At 47.6% G+C, this 25,663-nt stretch overlaps 1 protein-coding gene across 2 annotated transcripts in view; it reads right to left on the reverse strand.

The window, feature by feature from the left end:
* Positions 1 to 213: 213 nt before the first annotated feature.
* ETS1 (ETS proto-oncogene 1, transcription factor) overlaps positions 214 to 25,663 on the reverse strand; it is a 106,296-nt gene continuing 80,846 nt past the window's right edge. For both annotated transcript variants that reach the window (XM_079954561.1, XM_079954562.1), the window contains 6 exons: positions 25,453 to 25,653; positions 21,683 to 21,760; positions 20,735 to 20,986; positions 18,617 to 18,877; positions 6,940 to 7,058; positions 214 to 6,346 (listed from right to left, as the gene is read on the reverse strand). In XM_079954561.1, coding sequence (XP_079810687.1) covers positions 6,131 to 6,346; positions 6,940 to 7,058; positions 18,617 to 18,877; positions 20,735 to 20,986; positions 21,683 to 21,760; positions 25,453 to 25,653 — 1,127 coding nt within the window. In that variant the 3' untranslated portion in view covers positions 214 to 6,130. The remainder of the gene's footprint in view (positions 6,347 to 6,939; positions 7,059 to 18,616; positions 18,878 to 20,734; positions 20,987 to 21,682; positions 21,761 to 25,452; positions 25,654 to 25,663) is intronic.

Consider the following 25,663-nt stretch of genomic DNA (forward strand, 5'->3'; position numbering starts at 1 on the left):
GCTTACTGAGTGAATGTTGGAACACAGACTGGATATATAATCAAACATGTATGTAAGTTTCATGCAAGCAAATGGGGATGACTGCTCTGTAAGCAGGTTGTCTACGTGCCTTTTGGCACTCTGTACATGTTTCTCTTTCCACCCCGATGTGACCTGTGGTCTTCAGCGAAAGATAAGGCCAAGCATGCTGACAACCATGACCAGGGCAAGGGATAGCTTTGTGATTTATTTATTTTTTAAAATTTCAAATGGTTTAAAATACAATATGAAATAAGGCTACAGTATATAAAAGACTCTCCAGAAGAATGATGTGCCAGCATCAGCAATTAAAACAAAACCAACTCCGCTCCCTATTAAGTCTTCAGTGTGGGAGGGAATTGCATTTTGGAATTCTTTTTTTTAAAAAAAACACACACACACACATACAGACATCGCTACATCTCTAAGCTACCTCAGATGAGTTTGGTTTTCTTTTTCCTAAAAAGCACCTGCTTTTTTTCTCCTTTTTTTAATTAAAAAAAAATCTTGCTTTTTAAGGTTTTTTTTCCCTCCCTTTCAGTTCTATAAAATATAAATTATATGAAAATACAAGTTGGAAAATAGTTGAACAGCATAATATAACAATCTTTTTCTTCTTCTAAAATTATCAGCTTAAAAAAACCAAAACAAAAACCAGGTATAAAAACAAAGACCAAAAAATAGTAATTGTACAAACAACATACATTTTCTTCTTCTCAAATAATAACTTGTTTCACTGAGGCAGTTAGTTCCTGGAGATATTTCTGTCATAAACATATATGTATACATCAGTTATCATCTATTCAAACTTCTTTGGAATGGAGTGCACAGTTCACTGGTGCTACAGAGACCCCGTCAGAAACAGAACAGAGGGAGGAAGGAAGGAAGGAAGTGAATCTCCAGGCACATGAATGCAAGAGGAGGCACATTGGCACATCAACACAGCGCCACAGAGAGATGCTCCACACTCAACACTTTTTAGGCGTAGGTCTTCTGAACAACGTACACTGAAATAGGCCATGTGAGAACGAGAAACAATGTCTACCAACATACAGACACACACAGCAGGAAGCCACAATGAACGGCGGTTCCTGGTCCGACGATCCAAAGCTTGTCATGTGTGGATTGTTCCACAGATATATTCTCTAAAGACAGTGAGGTTCAAAATTCACCAAAATGTAGAGAGGTGTCCTCAGCGCTTTTTTCCCTTAAAAAAAAAGTTTAGGGGTACTCTCATTTTCCTACTGATATTTAAATACTGCCCCTCAATGAGGCCAGACTTAGATTCACAAAATGTTTAGGGGTATGAGTACCCCTGCGTCCCCCCAGAAGAAAAGCATTGGGTGTCCTTATATTTCAGATATTAATTAAAAGCTATCCTTGGCAAAGGTGTCTTCCAAGTTCCCTCTGCGTATCTGTTCGAGCAAGTTGTTTAACTATCAGATCAGAATTTTCAATGGTAATTCGGAAGCAGGTTGCAATATAATACAGTGGTAACTCGGGTTAAGAACTTAATTCGTTCCAGAGGTCCATTCTTAACCTGAAACTGTTCTTAATCTTTAGCTAATGGGGCCTCCCGCTGCTGTCGCACGATTTGTGTTCTCATCCTGAAGCAAAGTTCTCAACCCGAGGTACTATTTCTGGGTTATCGGAGTCTGTAACCAGAAGCGTCTGTAACACGAGGTACCACTGTATTATACTGTCTAAAGAGACAATCCTGTGGGCCCTGAGAGGGTGCCCTGGGGGCTAGAGGGTACTGAGGAGGTCCACCCATGGAGACCTTCACTGTGGCCACAGGAACCTCTGCAGTCATTGTTCCCCACCAGTGCTCTGTTGTCAGGAAAGAGGGAAAACGGGCATGTTGGGGTGGATCTAGAGAGAGGCCTTGCACCCACAGGACCCAAAGTTCTATTGTTCCCCCAACAAGGGAGGACAGTATCCCAGCCCTGGGTTTGCCATATTTGTTTCCCTCCAGCTGCTGCCTTAGATTGCATCCAGGCCAGTGGCAGGACTCTGGACTGGGCAATTCTCACACTCTTTATTAATCTGCCTCTCCAGTGAAGGAATTGCTTTTGCAAAGAAAACCCAACAACTTATGCTATTGGGCTGCAAAATGGCTGTTTGTTGTTTTTCTGAACTGAATTTCCTGGAGTTACTGAATTAATCACTTGCAAGGTACAGTTGAGCACTGCAAGGATGAGCCACTCCTACCCCCTTTCCTTCTTTCCAATGTGGCCACAAAGAGCTCAGAAGGCTCTACTTGGTTTTAGTTCAACCACAGTGAAGGGCTTAGTCTGATACCTAAACTGTGGTTTGTTGAAACAAGCCAGCTTCTTAAAATATGGTTTGTAATGGACTTGTTTCAACAAACCACAGTTAATCTTAAGCCACATCAAGTCTGGACAACATGGTGAGCTGTGCTTAATCGAAAACAGAAACAGAAGTTTCCAAAGTCTACCTCACAGATGGGACAACTCAGTGCTCAAAAGCTCTCAGATGAGCACTCCAAAGGTTCTGGTGCAGTTTCACATGGGTAGTGTAACTTCCAGCTGACACCTGAGTAGCTCATCAGGTGAACTGGTCATTTTGGGACTTTTCAGACCAGTGGAACTGTCCCTGTTGGGTGCTTAACTAGCAACAGGAACAGGCTTCAGTAGTTCTGGGACACAGAAATGCCACCTGCAATACTGGTTGTTTCCTATAGCTTCATGTCAGCTTCTCTTCTCTCTCCTGTTGGCTGGTTTGTGGCCACAGGTGTTTCCCCCTCTTTGCCTAGATCTAAAGCAGTGTTCCCCAAACTTGGGTTTCCAGCTGTTTTCAGACTACAATTTCCATCACCCCTGACCGCTTGTCCCACTTGTTAGGGATGATGGGAGTTGTAATTCCAACAACAGCTGGAGACCCAAGTTTGGGAAACTCTGAAGCTTGGATGGGGAACCTCTGGCCCTCCAGATGTTGCCAAACTCTGGCTCCACAACTCTGGAAAACAGGCAGTGACCAGAGTTGATGGGAATTGTAGTTGAGCCACATCTGGACAGCCAAAGGCTCCCTAATGCCTGGCTGAAAGGCACCATTTTTTGGCTTTATGGATACAACCTTTCCCCACCTCCACTACTCCCTCTTTCTTCTCATCTTCTACTCTGGTTCTTCTTCCTCTCTACTGGAATCAACTCTAGCTGAACTGGAGATTCAGTCATCATTACACCCATTCCAGGAACATCCACCATCAATATCCTTGACTCAGAAACTATGTCCTACGTTGTCCCGAGAAATGCTGAGCTTTATCTCCCACCAATCAAAACTAAGATCTCCAATCAGCCATGCCTAAATACATGGAAGCTCTTCCTTGTTCCCAGCCAGGTGGTCAGAGGCATGAAGTATCAAGTGCTCCTCCTCTTATAAACTCCAACCCATCCAGTGCCCATGAAAGACTGGCACGCTAAGGAGAGGGATGTAATGTTTGGGGCAACTGTGGGGGAACCTTTGCCTGCTGGACTACAACTCCCATCACTCCTGGCCATTGGGCCACATTTTTTGGGGATGATAGGAGCTGTAGTTCAGCAGTGCCTGAAGAACCAAAGGCTTCCCATCTCTAGTTCAGTGGTTCTTTCCAATGTTCTACTCAGAGCAGTTAGGTATGTTTTTGTTGTTGATGTGCTTTCTACTCTTTATCAATTCAGGATATCTCATGGGAAGCGATTCATAAATTACAGTTTAATACATAAAACAAAAATGACTAACTTAGGTTCATTACTTCCAATGGGTCTGTACTCTGAGTAGAACCTAGTTGGACACAACCTTGAATTTGGTTTTTCAATTAATTACAGTTATACTCCTTCCTTCTGTCTGCCTTTGTGTGTGTGCAGGGAACTGTTCTGGACTGACTTCCATCTTGCCAGCTGCAGCCTGCAACTTGAAATAGATTTATCACCTCCTCTGACATTTGTGAGAAATGGACCTCAGCAACAACAGTGTTTGCTCTTTTTTCTTATAGCCCTGCCAGCCTGAGATGTTATTATCTCAAGTCCTGATCTGCTTCAAATTCCGCTGGCCCATCATTGACCCAGGAATTCCCCCTCTTTTAATTCTGCATGATTGAAATGATTCAGCGTGAAACAAAAATTAAAATACATTCAACTATTTGCTGCTTTAAGGTCACAGATTAAGTTATCCAGTTTTGTTCTAAAGGGAACTCTGGCCAATTCACACAATACTTTTCTGCAGTGATGTGGATCTAGGATCCATTAAGGGCTGATGTAAAAATTATTAAGTGCGAATTTGACAAACACGTAGTTACAAACAGGTCTGCCATGCAGTTATACTCAGGGAGGTGGGGTTGGTGTGGCTCCTTTGCCAAGGATACATCCAGGCCTGTAAAACAAGATGTCATCACTGTAAATCACAGCTGGGGAGGGGTGGTGGGGAGGGTGCTGACACCCACAATGCCTCAATGGCATCAGCATTCCATCAGCTAAATTATGAACATTAAAAAGGAGCAAGGAAGGCAAATAAATCAGTAGATTTCGCTTCACCACCTCAACTGCCTTCTTCTGTAATAAAAAAGGAACTTAAAAAGCCACTTTTAGGAAGGAAATGTTCCCATTTGTTTCTTTGGGACTGCCTGAGTTTGGAGCTCAAGGCTTTGCAAACACAGTGAAGCATCAGGACTGGAGAAGAAACAAAATGGTATCTATCCCACTTCCAGGAGACCACATTCCCTCCTACCTAGGCCATAGTTTGGCATAGAGATTACTTGGAAACTGCAAATAGGTGTGCGTGTCTATGAATCAGGCTCATGGCTTCTGGCCCTGACTTGATGCTTAGTGAGTTGACTTTGTGGAAAGGTTCTACACACCAGGAGTGGATCCAGCAGGCAGATTCCTCCACGAGACTCCTACATGCACGCTGGTGACCTGAGAATTGTTAGCGGACCTTCGCGGGAAGAGCTATTCTGTTTACAAAGTACCCCATTCTAAGTACAACCTGAGATATTGAAGAACTGGGGCCTGTAAGCTGAAGAACCAACGACCAATGAGACATGAAGGGCTGGGTCCTCCCACCAATTAGGGGATTGGAAACAATCCTAAAGTTCAACGCTGGAAGAAAAACCTTTCTTTAATATATCTTGAAAAGGCATAGGGAAAGTGGAGGAAAGTCCAGATAAAACTATTGATCGAAAGAGCCCCTCCCACCTCCCAAAGACACAAAACTGATTCACCAATTGGAATGGGAGAGCAAAAACAGAGTAAGGTGTGGGAGACCCAGTGTGAAAGCAAAACAGTCATTCACCCACAAATCTCTCCCCACCCACCACTCCTAGGGTGTATCTTGATTTTCTACTGAACAGTTAAATGCTTCTGTTTCTGGAGGGGTCTACATAGCTTCTGTATTTCCCCACCACTACCAAAAAAATGCTGATAGAATTCGCAGCTGGCATAACAAAAATAAAAACACCAATGACAACACAATATTGCAATACCGAGACCATCTTAGAGCTTAAGACTATTTTAGAGAAAAATACTGGCACAAAATTTTAATAAAATAACATTCTTTTTACAAATTAAAAAAAAAAGGTATTGGTCCCTCTTAAGAAGCAAACTTGCTCTTTGAAATGCAAAATTATTTAGGACCACCAATGTGACTTCCCTGCAGAAGAGGATGCTCTGCCCCCACCCCCCAAAAGGCCACTCCTCACTCTTAAAATCAAAAGGGAGCCGTATGAGCTTATGGATTGTCAGTTTATGGCACCTCAGGGGGAGGGTGGGGAGTTCTTTATTTATCATGCGATTGTAACAGGGCGGTTAACTTTTACGCTCTTTCCCCCACTGACTTTTAAAATATCAGCCCCCAATAAAACTCTCCAAGGACGTTCAATTTTTTTCCCCCATTTCTCCTCCCAGCCAAAATATGTCACAGTTTCATCCAAAAGCATGATGTGTCCCCCCACCCCCTTTAGAACCAGTGGAAATTCTTGTTTCTTTCTCTTTCTCTCTCTTTTAAAAGGAAAACCATGACAGTAAAAAAAATAAAAATGACAGAAGTTCAATTGAACGCCTAGATGGATGCCCTGAATCCATCTACAAGGACTTCTGCTCTTGCCTGCTCATCCCCTTCACTCATCGGCGTCTGGCTTCACATCCAGCATGGCGTGTAGCTCTTCGGGCATGTATCCCAGCAAGCTTTGTAGGTCGCACACAAAACGGTAGACGTAGCGCTTCCCGGCCGTCTTGTGGATGATGTTCTTGTCGTAGTAGTAACGCAGCCCGCGACTCAACTTCTCATAGTTCATTTTGGGCTTGTTTTTCCTCTTGCCCCACCTCCTTGCAACCTGGGAATGGCAAGGACACCAGAAACATCACGGAAAGTCCTTGGCGAGCTCGGAAGGGAAGGGAAATAAAAGGGTCAACACCAATTGCGCAAAATACCCTCGGGCAGCTTTAACGGTCACGGAGAATCCTGGGAACTGTAGTTTGCTAAGGGTGCTGACAGAAAGGCAATGAAGAGAGACAGGAGGTGGACTTTTTAAATACGTCAATTTGGGTATTAGATTGCCATTTGCTCCAATTGTGCTTTAAAGAGCAGGTTTTCATGGGGCAACAACCCCCCCCCCCCACTCAAGCATGGACCATGCCTGGATAACAGCGGAAGAGAGGTAAGTACGGATAAGCCCTTGGTTTATTTAATTCAACACAAAATATAAATTTGATCCAGTGATACCAGCTTTTCAAAGTTTCATAGGCATTTCCATCTCCAAAGTCCACCTGCTGCCCCCTTACCACTTAGTGCCCCCCTAGGGATTCGTGCTGCCCCCCAGGAACAGTACCACTCACTTTTGAGAACCACTGCTCTAGGTCCTTATCTATTTATTCCTTCCCTTACAGCACAAGTGTCTCTCCAGGCCTGATTCAGGCCCATACGTACCTCATCCGGATCAGATAGCTTGAACTCCCAGCCGTCGCCTGTCCAGCTGATGAAGGACTGGCAGGACTTGTCTGTGAGGAGCTCCAGCAGGAACTGCCACAGTTGGATCGGTCCACTACCTAAGACAGCAAAGGGAAAGGACCCCAACAGCATTAAGAACGGAATCCATAGCAAGGCGCCTTGTCCACTAGGACCAACCAAGTTTTCAACCCTTCATGGCTGAGTGGTCTGCTACCTGCCAAGCCAGTGACCCAAAGTACTCTGCTTGCCATTTTTGAAAGACCCTCACCATGGGGAGACTTGGCCGGCTCAATTTGGCCTACAGATCGAAGGTCCTCCACCCACCCTGGGTTTAAGCCACCTCTGGATATTGTGGCTATTAATAAACACAAGTATTATGCAATATTGGAGGGTTCATGAAATATACTCAGAGTCAAGAGTGGATTTCATGCTCTTTATTCAGCTGATATTTGTGAAGAGGAATGGAAGTTCCCTGAGAGGAATGGAAGTTCCCTGCTTTATATACATTATTTACACAATGGGCCCCACGTGATTGGCTAATTCCGGGATTCTCCTGTAGGCCAATCAGGTTGCGGATTCACTTCCACATGGAGCTGGATTGGGTGGCTCCTGCTGCATTCTGGGTTCTATTGTTCTAGGACCAATCAGACTGCTGCATTCTGAATCCTATTGTTCTAGGACTAATCAGACTGCTGCATTTTGGATCCTATTAAACTCAGTACATAACAACTCAGCTAGATGTCACAAAAGCCATACCCAGCTGGTGCCATTTTGGTTCTCCCTGCGTGGCAAGGTGTCCCCTCTGCCCTTCAGACCACCCCACTCTCAAGAACAAGATGCATAAAACCATTTTTGGCCCACCCAAAGTGGGCTAAAAGTAAGCTGGAAGGACTTGCGTTTGGGGTCAGCTGGAAGTGAGGGAGTCCCTGACCTACATGAAGGAATAACCCCCCTGTTGGATTGCATCTGGGGTGTGTGTGCTGTGGTCCCTTGCCCCCACCTGGGTGTCTGGATAGAAGCATCTCCTCTGGATCCCTTTAACGGGATACTCCATTCTCAGAGGGGCAGGCAGAGGCCATAACCTCCTCTCTGTCCAAGACTACACCTACTCAAACCACTAAAGATGTGATGAGTACTATGAGGATGGCGAAAACCAGAATGCTGGAATTAGGGGAAATTCCAACTTGGCACCAAATACAGCGGCCGACTCTGCTACTGCAAGGTCCAGCAGAACCACATGTGACAGCAATATGGGGAGGGAGGGAGAAGTGGCTCTGGTGCAAGCTATGGGCCTTCATTATATACCAGAGGGGCGGGCTGGACCCGCCTCTCAAGAGCGGCCCACCCGCATACCTGCTCAAGATTCGTCCCCCTTTGCTCAAGATTCGTCCTCAAGATTCGACCCCCTTTGCTGCCCGAGAAACAGTCCAAGGGGCTTCTCCTGTCAGATCGCAGAGGGCAAAGCAATGGCGTCCACTGAGAAGGGTGAACTGTCTTTTGAGCAATCTCTAATCCAAACAGTGCAAGCCGCGATGGCCCTGGTCTGTGTGGTCTCTAGTCCATGATGTGCGTGAGCGTGTGGGTGGGGGGCAGCAGCAGGGAGGTGCCACACGTGGTGTTGCCATGCCACATGGCACATCTCTTGCAAAAGCCTTTGCCTGGCCCCAAGGGCATCAGTAGAGGAAGAGGCAAACCTTGCCAGTGTTGCCACTGAATGCAAAAATCTGCAGGATGATTCCCGGGCAAAGATTCAGTCCCGCTTCCCCAGTTGCCTAAGCAATGTGACATTTATTTATTTTTTGCATCTGGGCAAAGGAGGCACCATTTCCCTGATGCACGGGCCTCCTTCTCTCCCACCTGCCGAAAAAAGGGCCCTTGGCCGAGACCTGACCTCCGGCACGCTGCTGCCCCCGCGTCTTGCCAGCCGCCTCCCCTGACCTTGACTTTTTGTTCCCTAGCAGTGTTTACCAAGATGTGATAAAGAGGAGGCAGGTATGGAAATTATTTGGCCTCCATCCAAGGCGTGTTGATGCAGGAGCAAGCTGCAAAAACTCCCCGGGCAAGAATGCTCGGAGCCAGTGAGTCAGAGCCGTGGCTATTCAGGTGAGAGGAGGCAGACCCCAGAAATAGGCCAGCAGGAGTGGCTGGCTCTCGCCTCTCTTTCACGGGGCTTGTGCTTTATATATCCCCCACCTCCGGGCACCCAGGTTCTGGGAGGAGTTGAATGCAGCCCTCTGTGTCCGGCCCTCAGAACTCTCTCTAGGCCACACCCCTCACCCACACTCATCTCTTTGACTCAGCAGCACTCAAGAGCAGACGGGCAACTTCTCCTGAGGTCTGCTGTGGTTTCCAGGTTGTCAGGGAATGCCAATATTATTTGGAATCGTAGAGTTGGAAGGGATCTTGAGGGACATCTAGTACAACCCCTGCAATGCAGGAACCTCAGCTAAAGCATCCAGGACAAATGACCATCCAACCTCTGCTTAAAAAACTCCAAGGAGAGCCCACCTTCCGAGGGGGTCTGCTTGACTGTTGAACAGCTCTTACTGCCAGAAAGTTCTTCCTGATGTTCAATATCCAGGCACCTCCAACACTTTACCTTCTTCCTTTTCTCCTGCCTCTTAAGGGACACCATAGCTCAGGGGCAGAACATCTGCTTGGAGTGCAGAAAGTTCTAGGTTCGGTCCCTGGAATCTCTTGGTAAGGGCTGGGAGAGATTCCTTGCTCGCAGCCCTAGAGAGCCGTTGCTGCCAGTCTGTGAAGGCACTGCTGAGCCAGACGGACCTTGGGTCCGATTCAGTATAAGGAAACAGCTTCCTAAACGTAATGTGACCCTCCTCTGCAATGGCCCTTCAACGCCGGTTTCAGCCTGCCAAGTTCTTTGTGGCCATGTGGACCACATCTAAACCAGCCTGGCAAAGCCAGCCAGGAAAACCTTCCAAGTTCCCATGAGCTGGGTTTCCAAGATGCTGAGAAATTCACAGCTAGCTTGGATATGCAACTCCAAAAAAACAGCAACGACCTTGGTTTTTTTCCACAGTCCTGGGGAACATGTTGGCCTCCTGAAGATCCCGCCTTTCCATGCCATGGATCTATTCCTGACAAGAACATCAGAAGAGCCTGCTGGATCAGGCCAATGGCCCATCTTGGCCCAGCATCCTGTTCTCACAGTGGATGATCAGATGACCTTGGGAAGCCCACAAGCAGGACTCAAGTGCAAGAGCACTCACCCCTCTTGTGGGTGAACGATGAATCAATGACCTTCCATTCATAATTTTTAAAAGCTATTTTGCAAAGCAAACAATGAAACAAGGAAAGGCAGGAATCAGCCCTGCTCAACAACACCAGCAACTGCAGTAACAGCAGATGCTTCTAATTTACCACCAACAAATCCACAGCGAAGGTACAAAGTTGGGGCAAAATGTTGATGCAAGCGCAAAACTAAGCTAAAAACAAAACCGGCACTAATTCAGACAGTCCTGTCGAGCAAAGTCCTCACTGGCTGCCCCGAATTTCCATCGCTTCCTAGGACAAAAGCAAGAAGCCCCAGGCCTAGGAGTTTAATGTGGCCCTTGAAGCCTCGCCAACTGGCCCTCGGAACTCATTGCAGGCCCTGATTCTCTCCTGTTTTCACCTGGGTAGAAATATGTCCTTGAACTCTGATCAGGCCTCTTTATTGGCTTGACTGAATGGAGGGCGGGCAGGGCTGTGTGTGTAGGAACTAGCCGATTCTAAGATGGTAAAATCTGACCTGTTGTTCCTTGGCCCTGCCTACCACTGCCCTGTGGCCCTCAGAAGGCTGCCCAGAAGGAAAAAGCGTTCAGTCCTGCGTCTCAAGTTACAGGGCATTTCCATTCCTAACAAGTCAAGGTTTAGCGAGAGCTGCCTGATCTGTGTTTGCACCTCTCTTATGCCAAGCGAAGCTAGAGCAAGAGCCAAGATTTCATGGCTTAGCCAAGGCAGGATGAGGACCACACATGTCTCCTGCTCTTCCTGCAAGCTAACAGCAAACACAAGGAGGATCAGCAAACACAACACCAGGAAAAGGAGAAAGGAAAAGACATCAACCATCACTGTGTGCCTCTGACCACCTTTATACTCAGCCCTGGACTTGCAGAAGAAGGCTTTCCTGGTCTAGAGATCCCAGTTCAGTTGCACCTTGTTATAATATGCTGCTTGCATACCCTCCAAGTGTCCCTACTTTCTAGGGACAGTATCAGAATTATGAAAACCATCCCGGCTTCTGATTTGATCCTGGAATGTCCCTATTTCCCCTGCCAGTACCGCTGCCATTGAGCTTGGAGAAGAGGATGAGCTGTTGCTTGTCTTGAGAAGCAGTGGCAGCTGCAAAGGAGCATCTTGTTGCCTCTCCATGAAAGCCACTGCTGGCCTCCTCCCTTGGGCAACTTGCAGTGGCTGCTGGACAGCAGGCAAGGAGGTGGAGGAGAGGCTGCCACCACTGAGGCCCTGCTGGTTCAGAGAGGCAGGCAGAGGGCAAGGCTGCTCTGGGCAGGAAGAAAGCGAGAGTGGAGCTCAAAACGTCTTGATAATTTTTTTTTTAATGCAATGCAGGAATCATCGCTCAATAGTTCCTGACAGATGGCCACCTAACCTCTGCTTCAACACCTCCAACGAAGGAGAGCCCACCACCTTCTGGTTCAGACTTCAATTTCTACAGGAACTCAAAGATCTCTGGGCTTTCCTCCATGCCATTTAGAGACACAGAGTCCGTGCACTACAAACAAGAGGACCCCTCCGACACGGACGCTGCGGGAGCAGACAACAAGCTGCCTTTTGTGACGTGATCCTCAAAGTCTTTGGAAGGAAGCCGGAGGCTGGCAAGCTCAACCCGTTGCAGGATCCGCCAAGCCAGTTGCACGGGCAAGACCTGCCCCCCCCACTGCCCACCATAAAAGGCATCACCCCCTCCCCACCCACCAGGAAGAGGGAGAAAGTTCCGGCCTGCCCCTTGACAGCGGCCTGCTGACCTCTGTCCTGGAGAGGGAGCCCCACGCGCTAAGAATAGAGGCAGCCAGAGGGGGCTCACATGCTAAATGCAACTCACAAAGGAGGGCCTTGTCTCGCCCCCAGAGGAGTGAAGGGAGCCCTTGAGCAGCAGCCGTCGGGAGACAGTCACACGCTAGGAATTCTCTGGCATCACCGGGAAAATATGACTCGTCAAACGGATTATGAAATGGGGACTACAGTGGGAACTCTGTTTGAGGAGAAAGTCCCTCTGGGTGTGGGTGTGTGGCAAATGTACATCTACACTTCCAGATGCTCCCATTGCCAGAGTTTACTATGCACAGACTCCGTTTAGCGCTGCTGCCCCACCCCCACCTCCCGCTAAGACACTGGCTCTATTTTTGCCTTCTGGGAATGCCTTGTTAAAGTTGTGTTGGGAGCTGGTAACTATGTCATTCCTGAGTGACCCATTCCCGCGTCTCCTAGAAGTGACATTTCCGAGCGACAGGGTGGGGCACCTCGACTCCAGCATGCACAGGTGAGAGGGAAGACACCTGAATGCCAAAGGGATACCTGTGCTGCTGCAGCTCGTGCAGAATATTTTAGACCATGAAGCCTGTTGGTGGGCAGTTATGCTTTTCTATTGCATCTCAAAGGGCTGTATTCAATGCCAATTCTACTCACTGCAGACCCAATGGAATTAATAGGCATGGACAATGTAGGTCCGTTATTTTCAGTAGGTCTACTCTGAGTAGAGGCTAGTTGGCTATGAAGCAGTATCTTCAATGGATGTTGCAGAATCAATTTATGCAATGCCTTGCAGGCAGAGTAGTGCCTTTGGGTCTGTGTCATGAGGCAGGATGGGGAGTGGGGCAGGGGCTTTGGGCATGAAAATAGGGGTGTTACATTTGTGCCCCTATTTTATCTGCCTGACATTCCACAGTTACATCACATGGGTCTGAGGGTCCCCTTGGTTCTACTAACTATTAGCTAGTCTGGTCAGAAGAACCCTGTTCCATCATGCAACCAATACTGGGGGTTTAAGGAAACGCAATGGGCTGGCTCTAGATTCTGCCAACCTAAACCAAGGCCTACCTGACTCCCCCAATCAATACCTCTAGCCTGTCACATTCTGCCCTGGAAAACAACATTGAAAACAACCACACTCAAAAGATTACCACCCTATAATTGCAAGACACATTGGGATGCAACCATCTCAACCAAACCATATAGTTAGCATTGAACTCTAGTGAATATCAACCATATCTAAAATGTAGCTTTTCTGTACATCTGGGTTTTAGGGGAAGTTTACTTGCTTGCGGTTTTTATCTGGCCTCAACATGCTTTTTGTCGTTCTCCCAGTGACGCTTTGCAAAGCAGCTGTAAAAAATGAGAGCCGCCCACAGTTTATTGGGCTCTGATTTCAATGGGACAAAATACTAGGGAATAGAGTGTACAGCATCCCTGTCACGTGCCAAGCTGCTTGCAAAGGTTGTGAAGCTACGAGGCAGAAAATAAGTAAGCAAACGAGCTGCCTGCCTGTCTAAACATACCTACTTATTTGTTGCACATCAGCAGCTTGAAAGAAGAGGAAAAGGACCCACCTTTATAACTGAGAAGCAACCATGTTAGTAACAAGTAAATATTCGCTTATGTGTTTTCTCCCATTCCTGCTTTTGGGTATGACCCCCCCACCCCTTCTGAAAGCTCTGTTCAGGTATTCTTTGGGGTATAAAGTAATGTGTTTTTTGGGGGGTGGGGGTTATTTGAAGGTCACACAGGGTGTGGCAGAGCATGTCATGGCTATGATCTGCAGCCCTACTCACCTACTCCCGACCAACAATCAAGGCTGAGGTGTGTGATGTATAATGTTTCATTAGGTTTTATGTATGTTGGAAGCCACCCAGAGTAGCTGGGGCAACCCAGTCATATGGGCGGGGTCCAAATAAAATAATAATAATAATAATAATAATAATAATAATAATAATAATAATAATAATAATAATAATGATGGGAGGTTTTGCCCATTTTGGAAAGAGCTTCATTTCCCCTCAGGACATATTTGCATGGCAGATTTCTAGGCTTTCGTTTTAGCACACCCAGCCAGGAGTGTGGAAATGCCAGGAGGAGCCCCTCAACCCTTAGATTTTTGTCTGCTTTGAAATGGAGAAGCCTGGTGTGGGAACTACATGGCCAGTCCTAGCTTATCCCCTCTCTGCTCGGGCCTCAGCAGAGACAGCTCTTGGCTGCATCTGCATCAGTTCAGGATATGGGCAAGATCAGAGCCAAGGTGATGAAACTTTTTCTTTCAAAGTTGACTCAGAAAGCATCGACCTTAAAGTTTGAGGGGAGAGCAAGAGGGTCCTATGTAGATGGGTTATTTTTTCTTTTCTTTTCTGTTGATTTTTGGGGAAGAGGATAGGGAGATCTCACCCATATGTTATTGCGGCAGCTGTTACCAAGCTTACAGGAGCTGTGCTTACATCAGAAGCATTTTTATGTTTAATGTTTTATTATTATTTTTATATGTTGGAAGCCACCTAGAGTGGCTGGGGAAACCAAGTCAGATGGGTGGGGTATAAATAATAAAATTATTATTGTTATAATGATTAGTATTATTGTCAGACTAACAGACCCATGCGGGAATTGTGCAGTCGGCAGGACTATTCTTGTTGCAATTTTCATCACCTAAGGGACAAGACGGTAAAATGACAGCCTGTAAAACAAAATTGCAACACCGGCCAACCATGAATGCAAAGAGCTAATTTTGTTCTCATTTGCAAACTTCAAGCAGGTGGAACCCGAGTTACTGAAGCAGGGCGAGGACTCGCCTTCTGGGTTCCTCTGTCGGCTCAAAGGCAACCTCATGCTAGGAACTGTGAGCCTTCCTTATGACACACCTTGTTCTTTGCCGTATGTGAATGATGGTAATTCTGTCTTTAACGTCAAAGGAATAGGTGGTTGCTCACAACCTCCTGGGAAATTCAATGCAGCTTGAGTTGACCCAGGTGATGGTGAGTTTGGATCTTGCCATGTCTCTGTTCCTAAATCTGGGTACCGTGCTGGGAGGAGAACAAAACCAGTAGGGCCTTTTGGTGGTGGCTCTGTATCTGTGAGCATCCTCCAAAGGAGAGCTTTTAAACCAGGCACCCCTTCAAAGAAAGGCACCCTAAGCAGTCCTCCTCCATCCCATGAGCAGAAGCAGACTTCCGGCTTTGAAGGTGCGTTCACATGACCGCTTACTCTGCATCCAGTCCGCTCCCATTGTTGGGTATTGTTAGGTTCGCACTATGTTAGCTATAATCCATAGCGATCCTGTACTTCCTTGACAAATACTGCTGTTGGAGGTGGTGTTGTCTCAAACCCACTTCAGTCCAACTAGAAAACTGGATGAGTGAGTGGTAACGTGTACATGTGCAGAGGATGGTTTGACGATTAGACGTTTGGGTGGTTATGGAGAGGGGCAAACCCCAAAGGCCACGAGTGTTGGGTGAAGACATCCCCACCCCCTTATGACTTGAACAACCCCATGCAAACATGACTTGAAATGCAGTGTGTGTAACCTTGCTGCATTTTAAGCTGCTAATGTGAACTGCCCCTTCCTTTAACCCTGGCAATGGGGCAGCTCCCACTGTTGCATGTGCAGGCAGCAGGCCAGCTTAGGGGCTCACAAGGCAGCTGCATGGCACATACAGCTCCCTGTCCCTGCTGCATCTTTCTGTCTAATGGTAGAGCCCGTAAAATGGGCACGTCCCCTTTCCACCAACAACCTTGGCAACTTTCGATGGAGTCGGGCCAACCTGAATTAAGCAGCTCCGCCTGAAGGGTGGCATTCTCTCTCGCCCCTGTTTTTCCAAGCCAACCAGCACAGTCACCAGAGGGTGTGTGTGTGTGTCTTTTCAGTCACCCAATCTAACAAGACCACCCGAGTGAGTGCGGCAAACTAGTAGTCAGGCGCCACAGAGCTTTTCTGTGAATTCTCTAGTTTCAGAAGAAAGCCAAGGGCAGGATCTTGTGAACTTGTGAAAGGAGGCAACTTGTGAAATGAGGTCAAGATGTGGAGGGCAGATAAGGGAGCTCAAGGAGGCTGACTGTTTGCCACAGGAGACATCAAAAGCCACGTGGGCCAGGCTTCCTCATCACCTCTGCAGCTCGGAGGCAGATACCATCAGAGGGTTGGGGCCCCTGGCGATAAAAAGGAAAGTTCCTCTCTGCCAGCCAAACAAGCAGCCAAGCAGGAGCAGCACAGCCAGGGCCCCATTTCTTAGCTTATCGCAGAGATAAATAAATGCTGTGTGCTTTTCATCCATGTTCACTCAGAGGATTCTCACATACTGACTTTGCTTTTCCCTGCCATGTTTCGTGTCTTCAGAGTGATTCACACACAGAATCATCGAAGAGTTGGAAGGGACCACAAGGGTCATCGAGTCCAACCACCTACAATGCAGGAATCTTTTGCCCAAGGTGGGGCTTGAACCCGCAACCCTGAGATTAAGAATCTCATGCTCTAGGTTGTTTTCACAACAGTCCTGTAAGACAAGACAATGCGGCAACCGTCTCCCCACCTTACAGGGAAGGGGACATGAAGGAACTCTGGCCAAGACTACAGTGCCTTGTTTACACTCAGTTGGTGAGTTCTTAGGGGAGGTGATTTGAACGCAGCTCCCAGCTCCCATTCTTAACTACTACACTTATACCAGCTTCCAGCTTTGGTGCCAGCAGCTCCTGGCAAGTTTATTTCGATCAGGCTCAGAATCTGAATAAGGCCCTGCTCTCCACAGGCCATACTGCTCCCTGGCCTGACCCTGCACCCTCTGGGACTGTTTTTGTCTGGCTGGGATGCCTTTGGCATGGCTTGATGGAGGACACAGAGGGGTGTGCAGAGAAATTAGCCCACCGTGCAAAGGTGAGAGTCACATTCACTTGGGCCAAAAATGTTTTCCCGCCCCTACAATATAACTGAATGTAATTGTTTTGACGCTCACACCATGTGGGGTGTGGACTAATCTCCCAAAGTCTCCAGCAGCTTTGCAACGATTCAAGATTTCCTCTCCCTTGGCTCAGATCATCATACTCCCACTGCTAAAGGGAGCCAGTCTCCAGAACCCCACTCCCAGCCCAGTTTTCTTATCAGCACCTACTCCTGCAAACAGAAAGCACTCATCACAGCTTGAAGCTGGAGCATCCAGCCACTTCCTTCTGTGCACAGATCCTAAAAATGATCTCCCGACCCCACAAATACACACCGGTTCCCAGCCCCAGTAGAAGCGCTGCACTTAGGGAGGAAGAATCTCGCATGAGAACTTGTCAAAAGCGCAAATCTTTCCTCTCGTCCCACCTGACTCACGGAGTCAAGGGTTGCTACTGAGGCATTGTGGTTCTAGCAAAGAAGGACGATGCTGAAAACCTGAAATTTGCTCTCCTCTGATTTAGTGCGCAAACATCTATCTGTGTGAGAGATGCCCCATCCGTCAAGAGACAGACAAGCTGCCTCTCATCCCATCTGCAGGCTGATTTTAGCCAGTTTATAGGTGCTTGTAAATGGTTAGATTTTCTTTCAAGCTGAAAAGGTGCTTCCGCACGCCCGATTCAAAGTCACATATCTGTATCTGGATCTGAAGTATCACTTTCGCATCGGGAGTCAAAGGCGGCAAGTTAACCTAGCAATCTGTTTTAAGCTGGCTCCCCAGGGTTGAGTCACAGGGTTTCGATTCATTTTCATTTGTTACTCAGTTATGTGTAAACGTCCATAAATACACATGTTCCTGCATGCATCTCCCACCCTTCCTCTGGCACAGCCTATTTACAGACACAAGAGCACGAGCCAGGAAGGCTCCAGTTCATGGCTGGCTCGCTTGTGGCCTCCAGATGTGGATGGACTCCAACTCCCAGCAGCCCTTGCAGCCAGCATGCCCATTGGCCAGGGGGTTGTGGGAATTGTAGTCCTGCAGTGCCTGGAGAACCCTGACAAGGTCCCCATCCCTGCCTTATCTTGGAATCAGACCACTGGTCCACCTGCATAGCTCAGTACTGCCTACACTGACTGGCAGCAGCTCTCCAGGGTTTCAGATACCTGCCCATTCCAGCCCTGCCTGCTGTGGACTGCACCTTCTGCATACAAGGCAGCCCCTGAACTGCAGCTTCCCGAGTTCAAATCTCGCTTGCGCCGCTAGGCAACTAAGGCAAACTGCTCTCTCCAAGCCTTCACCCTCATTTCACTTGGAATATGGGGGAAACAACAGCAGTCTGCCTTGTAGGACTATTTGTCAGGATTACCAGGGAATTTTTAAAGCAGGAACTCAGGGGAACTCAGTTCCCTTAGCAGAGCCAAAATATCCACCTATATCTCTACTCAATGAAGTTGTGGCCATTTTTAATTCAGATCATTGTCTGCTTGAGTTTCTTAATCACATCTTACATTTAGCAACTGCCTGGGGTTCTGGGGTTGGTACTGTGACTGGGCCCGCAACAGACAGACAGACAGACAGACAAACTTCAACGTGAGTTCTCGTACCTTTCCCCCCAGAAAAAACATACTGAAGAGCACAGATATGGTGCAGGCAAAGCACTTTGTACATCTGACATTACTATAGACGTGCTAAACATAACTAAGGGCACTAAGCAGAGATCAACATTTGTATTTTGGGAAAGGGCCTGCATTCTGTCTGCCCAGCTACCCCCAGGGCCTCACCTGTGTAGCCAGCCAAGGCGGCCGCAGGAATGACGGGCTTGTCCTTGTTCATGTCCGCCCGGTCTCGAACATAGTCCTTGAAGGTGCCTTTGGGCTTGTGGCTGGGCAGGGCCGCTGGGTAGTCCTCAGAGTCGAAGCTGTCATAGGAAGGGACACGTTGGAGACTCTGGAAGGAAGACTGGCTGCTCCACGACTGGGTCAGGCGGTCGCAGCTGTCGTAGCTCTCGATGCTCTCAAAGGAATCCTGGCCCCCGAGTTTCCCTGCCAGGCGAGAAGGAAACGAGGTTGGCGGAGAGGCAGTGGGGCCTAGTGGTCAGAGTGCTGGACTAGGGCCTCAGGGAGGACAGGGTTCAGGTCCCCACTTGGCCACGAAGCTCTCACTTGGGTGACCCTAGGCTGGATGCAGCCTAGCCTACCTTGTAGGGTTGTTGTGAGGATAAAATGAAGGGGAACCGCACACACCACCCTGAGCTCCTCAGACAAGGTGGTATATAAAGGCAATAAATGAATAACAAAGCAGAAACGGCAGTGGTGAACCTGCTTGCATGCAGGTTAAAGGATTCCCCATATTAAAGGGGAGTGAAGGTTGAGGAAGATGCTGATTCAGAGACCAATGGAAGCACTGCTTGGTTTGGGGCAGGCCCTGTGGATCCAATCCCATACAATCAAAACCCACCCCAATGCACACTGGAAGCACTCAACTTTGCCCAGGGAGTCCTGGGGGCTGCATCTTCCACCCCACAAAGAGACGCAGTTCCCAGCCCCCCCCCATGAACTGCAGAGGAGGCAAAGCAGCACAGAGGCAGATCGCATGCCTTGCATGCAGAAGGCCTCAGGGTCGCCTCCTCTTTGGATGGTCAAGGAGCACGTGATGCAAGAGCCCTCTGCCCTTTTGTTAAGCTAGAGATTCACTGGGGGAAATGGGCAAATCTTGAGGTTCATCTGCGGAGGCGTCCTATGTTTCCATTGCAACAATGGGGATTTTGTTTAATTGCTTATATAATTTATATCCCGCATCTTCAGAACAGATTTTATGTTCTCCAACGGGATGTTTTGTGACTACAGAGCAGTAAAAAGAAGATCCATTCAAAATAAATAAACGCAGCAGGCAATATGACAAATTTAAAAAAAAGAAATAAAAACAGCACCTCAGTTTAAACGCACTGGGAAATCAAACAACTAAATCTAACTTCTCAGAACCTGACACGCACTCACCATCTCCAGTGGCTTTTAAACTCTGGCTTCACAATATGCTGGTCAGGTTTACTCTAGAATGTTTTCACATGTTAAGTATATGCCCAAAGCCTTTTGGTGCACCAGAATGTGGACAGGAAGCACAAAGCACCTATACCTTTTCTACCTGCTAACGACTGTTCTGTGTTTCCCAAGGAAGCATAATAATTATTTAGTCTTGCCTTCGTAGGGATCACTTGATCAGATGCCAAGCCTGCCAACTGTGGCTTCCCTGTGCAGATTATGACTTTTTATATCAGTCAAAGAGGTGAGCCCCTATTTAACCAGACGCATTCAGAAGGGTTTCTTTGTTTTGTTTTGTTTTTTAAAAGGGAGAGACGCGGAGAATTCTCCAGAATTCCTCAGCTTGACTGTTGCTCAATCATTTCTTCTTTACTGACAACCTCGGAGAATAAGAGGATCACTCAAGTTCATTAATTTCCCAAGCCGGACTGAAAGCAGCTGCTGGGATTGTGTAAGATCTCTTAAGAGCAAATTCCGCTGGCAGAGATGCTGGCAGTGAAGACCCAGCTACTAAATCTCAAGGACAGAGGCGAGGAGACTGAACAGCTGGCAAGCCTGCCCACATATTTGCTGTATCCTATTTCAACATCTCTAATTCAGGTGTGGTAGGGATCACCTGCGCAAGGTAGCTGGAGGGCCAGGTTTTAGAAGTCTTTCTAGACAATGCAACTTTGGGAAGCTTAAGGGGCCTAAAACTCAGCCAGAGAGCCCAGGTTTTGCATTCTCTACATGCTGGTGGACTACAATTCCCATCAGCCCCAGCCATAGCTGTCAACTTTCCCCTTTTCCTTGGGAAAATCTCATTCCTTCTTATATGTGGGGTAGGGTTGCCGACTTGTGATTTTTAAAGTGTTCCTTTACCTCGGCTAGTGCGCCCCATGCACATATTATCCGGCGTTACGACCTCCTGCTTGATTGTGAAGTAGTCGGTAGGCAGGGACTCCATCTGTACGGGGTCCCGGAGGATGACAGAGGAGGGGTACTCGTTCTCGTACTTGAGAGACAGGAGCTCCTCGGAGCTGATGGGATGGAGGGTCTGGTAGGACTCTGTGATGAAGCTGGGCTCAGAGAATTCCGAGGGAGGAACACACTGAGCATGCTCAATGCCATAACCTGAGAGCGGAAAGAAGACCGCAAACTGAATATTATCACCCAGGGCATTATTATTATTTAGCTGGAACTCTGTTCTGGTACCTTCTAAGGGAGGCATTTATGGAGAGTTCCAGAACCTCTTTTTCTAGAAAAATAGCACCATTGTTGTTGTTAACTGAATTTATATACAGCCCTATAACCGGAGGTCTCAGGGCAGTTCACAAAACCATTGCAGTTCTTGCTATTATCCATAATGATAATAGTAATAATACCATCACCATTAAGTTAATTAAGAGAAAGAAGTCATAGGAGTCACATTTCTTTAATAATGATGATGATGATGATGATGATAATCATAATAATAGTAGTCGTACCCTGCCCATCTGACTGGGTTTCCCCAGCCATTTTGGGTGGCCACCAACAGATATAAAAACATAATAAAACATTCAAACATGAAAAACTTCCCTATACAGGCCTGCCTCCAGATGTCTTCTAAAAGCCAAATATTTGTTTATTTCCTTGACGTCTGACGGGAGGGCAACCCACAGGGCGGGTGCCACTACCGATAGGGCACTCTGCCTGGTTCCCTTACTTCTCACAATGAGGGAACTGCCAAGAAGGCCTTCGGTGCTTTTGCTCCTCGTAAGCTGCTTAAACGTTGAAAGGACTCCGGTGCTAAATCTTGTACGCAACAGGGGAAAAACAAGGGAGACTTACTAATGAAGTAGTCTGATGTATAGCGGGATTCTGGGTAGGCTGCGTTCACTCCGTTTGCTGGATATGGCTTTATCTCTTCTGCACCAAGGATGGGAGGAATGAAAGGGAAGATGCCCAGTTAAGTAGCAGTAGTAGCAGTAGCCTTCATTCATTCATTCATTCATTCATTCATTCATTCATTCATTCATAAAAAATATTTGTATTGTATTAAAGGGTTTTCTCAGGACGGTGGAGGGCGCATGTGCTGTGTCCCATTGGTGTGGTGCCCCTCGCCCTTCTTCTGATAGGAAATGCTCTGCACGGGGGGCACGAACAAAAATAGAGGGTCAAGGACGGTCATTTTTTGGGGGGGGGAATGAGAAATGTGCCTATTTTCACCTGAGGAATGTTGGCGGGTATGCTCCTAGGTAAACATGCACAGGCTGGCACCAGTTTCTCACACCCAAACCCAACATGACATTCCGCGGACCCGTAGCAAAATCTTTTATATTATCTAGGTAGCTCCACACACCAAACACCGAAAGTCTCAAGGTTTTTAATCAGAACTGCACAACCACGTTCCCCTTCCATCAAGTCTGACAATGTCCATCATCTGAGACATTCTTGATCTGTTTGGTGGACTGGGTCATGCCAGGATACATGACCCCCCCCGGCACACTCAAAAATCTGGGGAGGGCCCTCTAACCCCATCAACAATTACAAAACCTTGCAGTCAAGAGGTGACTCACCTACCGCAGGCCATATGACTGGAATAAAACCAGCAGTATGCTGGCTGCGATTGCTTCATCCATTTGGGCACATTCCACTTTTATTTTGTCTCCCCCTTCCAAAATAGCCTCCACTTCCCCGCAGTCAGCAGTGCCCTCTGTCTGACTGCAACCCCCATGCAAAGTTGACCGCGGCAACCTGGCCCCACCTTCCCCTGTGGTCACACACACCCCATGGCTTGGCAAGCCTTGCCAGGAGGGGAGGGGGCACAAAGGCTGTGGAGATGCAGTTCACACAGGCCTCAGTTTGTTCAGCCCACCCCTTTCATCGCTGCCGTCCCCAGGAGGGAGGCCAAAATTAGGCCCTTTTGAATGAAGGCACATTATCTCTGGCGAGTCTCTGTCTGGGCTCAGCAGAAACAAACCAGAGCCGCAGCCAGGCTCTATTTGGGTTGTTCTCCTCCTTGCTGGCCAATACGTAAGGTCATAGGATCATAGAATCGTGGCACTGGAAGGGATGCAGCAGGTCATCTAGACCAACCCTTTGCAATGCAGGAATCACAGCTAAAGAATCAATCCAACCTCTGCTAAAAAAACACCAACAAATGAGAGTCTACCACCTTCTGAGAGTCCATTCCACAGTTGAATGGCTCCTACTGCCAGAAAGTTCTTCCTACAGCTTAGTAAGAATCTCCTATCTTGTCATCTGAACCCGTTGTTTTGGGTCCTACCTTCTGGAGCAGGAGAAAACAAGCTTGCTCCATCTTCTGTTTGACAGCCCTTCATATGTTTGAAGATGACTATCCCGTCACCTCTCAGACTTCTCTTCTCCATACCCAGCTCCCTCAACCACTCCTCATAAGGCTTAGTTTCCAGACCCTTGATCATCTCGATCACCCTCCTCTGCATATCTTCCAGCTTACTAATGTCCTTCTTAAATTGTGGTGCCCAGAACTGGACACAGGACTCCAGGTGGGGTCTGACTAAGGCAGACTAGAGCAGTACTATTAATGCAGACGTGAAAGGCCACAGCAGAAGAAAAGAGGCCTTTCCTTCAAAAGTCAGGAAGCAAGGTCACCACCTTCTTGCAAAAATGTCCATGCCAGTTGGACTGTCCCATTGGTCCTGTGGTTAGGGCAGTTATGTCACGTAGACTCTGGACTTAATGGCACTTAATAACACAGAGCATAGTTAATAGAATAAGATTTTGCTCATGCATAGTTAATATAATAGGATTTTGCTCATGCAAAATCCATAGTTAATAGAATAGGATTTTGCTCATGCAAATCCTATTCTCAATGCCCTGGTTTTAACTTCTTCTTGTTCAAAAGCATTTACCAGAACCAATGAGGCAAAATATGGAAATAATTGGGAATGTCAGCTGCCGCCCCATGAGATCCTATAACTGAGCATGTTTACCTTCAGAAAGCCACAGGTATGTGTGTCTGGGGTGCGCACGTGTGGGTGTACTAGAACCATGTTCCCCGGTGGCTTTTGTGGAAGGGAAAAAAACGCCCCCTCCCTCTCCTGACACCCAAAAACAGCACAATGAGCACCTGTCTCCACCTATCGCATAAGGTCCCCAAATGATCTGCAAACATCTCAGTGGGCAACACTCTGTTTACAATTGGTTTCGTCTTGCTTGTTTGCATTGTTCAGGCATGAATGCGAGTCTGTTTCTCAAAGCTGGTCCAGCATGACCCAGGACTAGCTGAAGGTCCTCCTTTGCCTTTGGGTAAATGAGGAATGAACCCTACAGCCCCACACACCAAAACACTCACAGGTTGGCAGCAATAAACTTCAGGACTTCGTATGGGACACACGTGCTACCTTGGGCTGTATTTAACATGAAACTTTCCTGCTTTTGGCAAAGAGGTAAATGAAGAGAGTATGGCTGTATGTGGGAGATCTCACAGCAGGGCTGGCCTCTGATATTTTGCTGCCTGAGGTGGAGGACATAAAGGCAGCCCCTTCCCTCTATTCATCTAGAACAGCGGTTCTCAACCTGTGGGTCCCCAGATGTTGATGGACTACAACTCCCATCATCCCTGAGCTCTGGCCTTGTTGGAGTTGTAGTTCAACAACATCTGGGGATCCACAGGTTGAGAAAGGCTGATCTAGAAGCTGGCTGGCTGGGTGGTTGAATGTGCTCTCAGCACTGGGGGGGGGGGGTGGGGCAGGTCCTCCATGCATCGGAAGCAGCAGACTAATTTAGGACCCCCAGTCAGGACTGTGTGGCAAACTCCAATGGATGCTTCCATCAGGGAGCAACCACTGCTGTCCCTCAGCATCTGCCTCCAGAGGCACTTGTCTCCTTCTGCCTAATGGTAGGGCCATCCCCATCCCACAGGGAAGAGACAAGCCATTAAGGCATTGCTAAAAGGTGCAAAACTCTTCTAGTGCTGTGGCTTTGTTCTCATTCAGTTTCTACTCTTCTTAAGAGATCCTCTCAGCCCATTGATTGAAAAGCTGTGGAAGAGCTCTCTCAAGAGACTGTGCAGCATCACTCAGCTAGGCAGTGGGGAAGGCACGTGAACAGTGGTGAAGCTCAAAAGATCTCCAGGGAGATCTGGGGGAGATCCTGGTCTGAAAGCCTGGAGCTGAGAGCAGACGGGGACACAGCCAGGCAAAAGTGATGGAGTGCAGAGGACAGAGTTTGGGAATCTAGGGAATCTCACATGATGGAACCTTGTTCCTGAGCTTGTTTGTAATTGTTATTGCTCATTTGATTTATTAGTTGCTCACAACAACAAAAAAGTCTCTAGCCAACTTCCAAAAAAATTAAGAGCCTAATACATGGCATAAAAATGAAAACAATACATGACAATAAAAATACATTATGACAGCCCACAGCAAATGTCAACAGCAGAAAAGTGTTAGCAATAAACAGCAGGACGCTGATCACAATCTGTCAGATGCCTGGGAGAGGAGGGAGGTTTTTACCTGGCACCAAAAGGGGGTTAATGGTGGCACCTGGCAGACCTTCCTTGGAAGAGTATTCCCCGCAGTGGTGAGCCATAACCGTAAAGACCACGCTCTTGCCAAAGTCTATTGTAGTGTTACCTTTCTGCAGGATCTCCAGATGTTCCCAGAGGATGTCTCCTACAAAATCCGGTGCCAGCTCCAGGAAGCAGTCCTTGCCCAGAGCACAGAGGGCAGCTCCATTCATACAAAACTTCTGGAAGTCCACGCCCTTCAGGCTGAACTCATTCACCGCCCACATCACCCAGTCCCGGACATGGGTTTCCGTCCATTGCTGAGGGTCTGCGCAAAG

Source organism: Podarcis cretensis (genome assembly GCF_951804945.1).
Source record: "Podarcis cretensis genome assembly, chromosome: 15".
Lineage (NCBI taxonomy): Eukaryota > Metazoa > Chordata > Lepidosauria > Squamata > Lacertidae > Podarcis > Podarcis cretensis.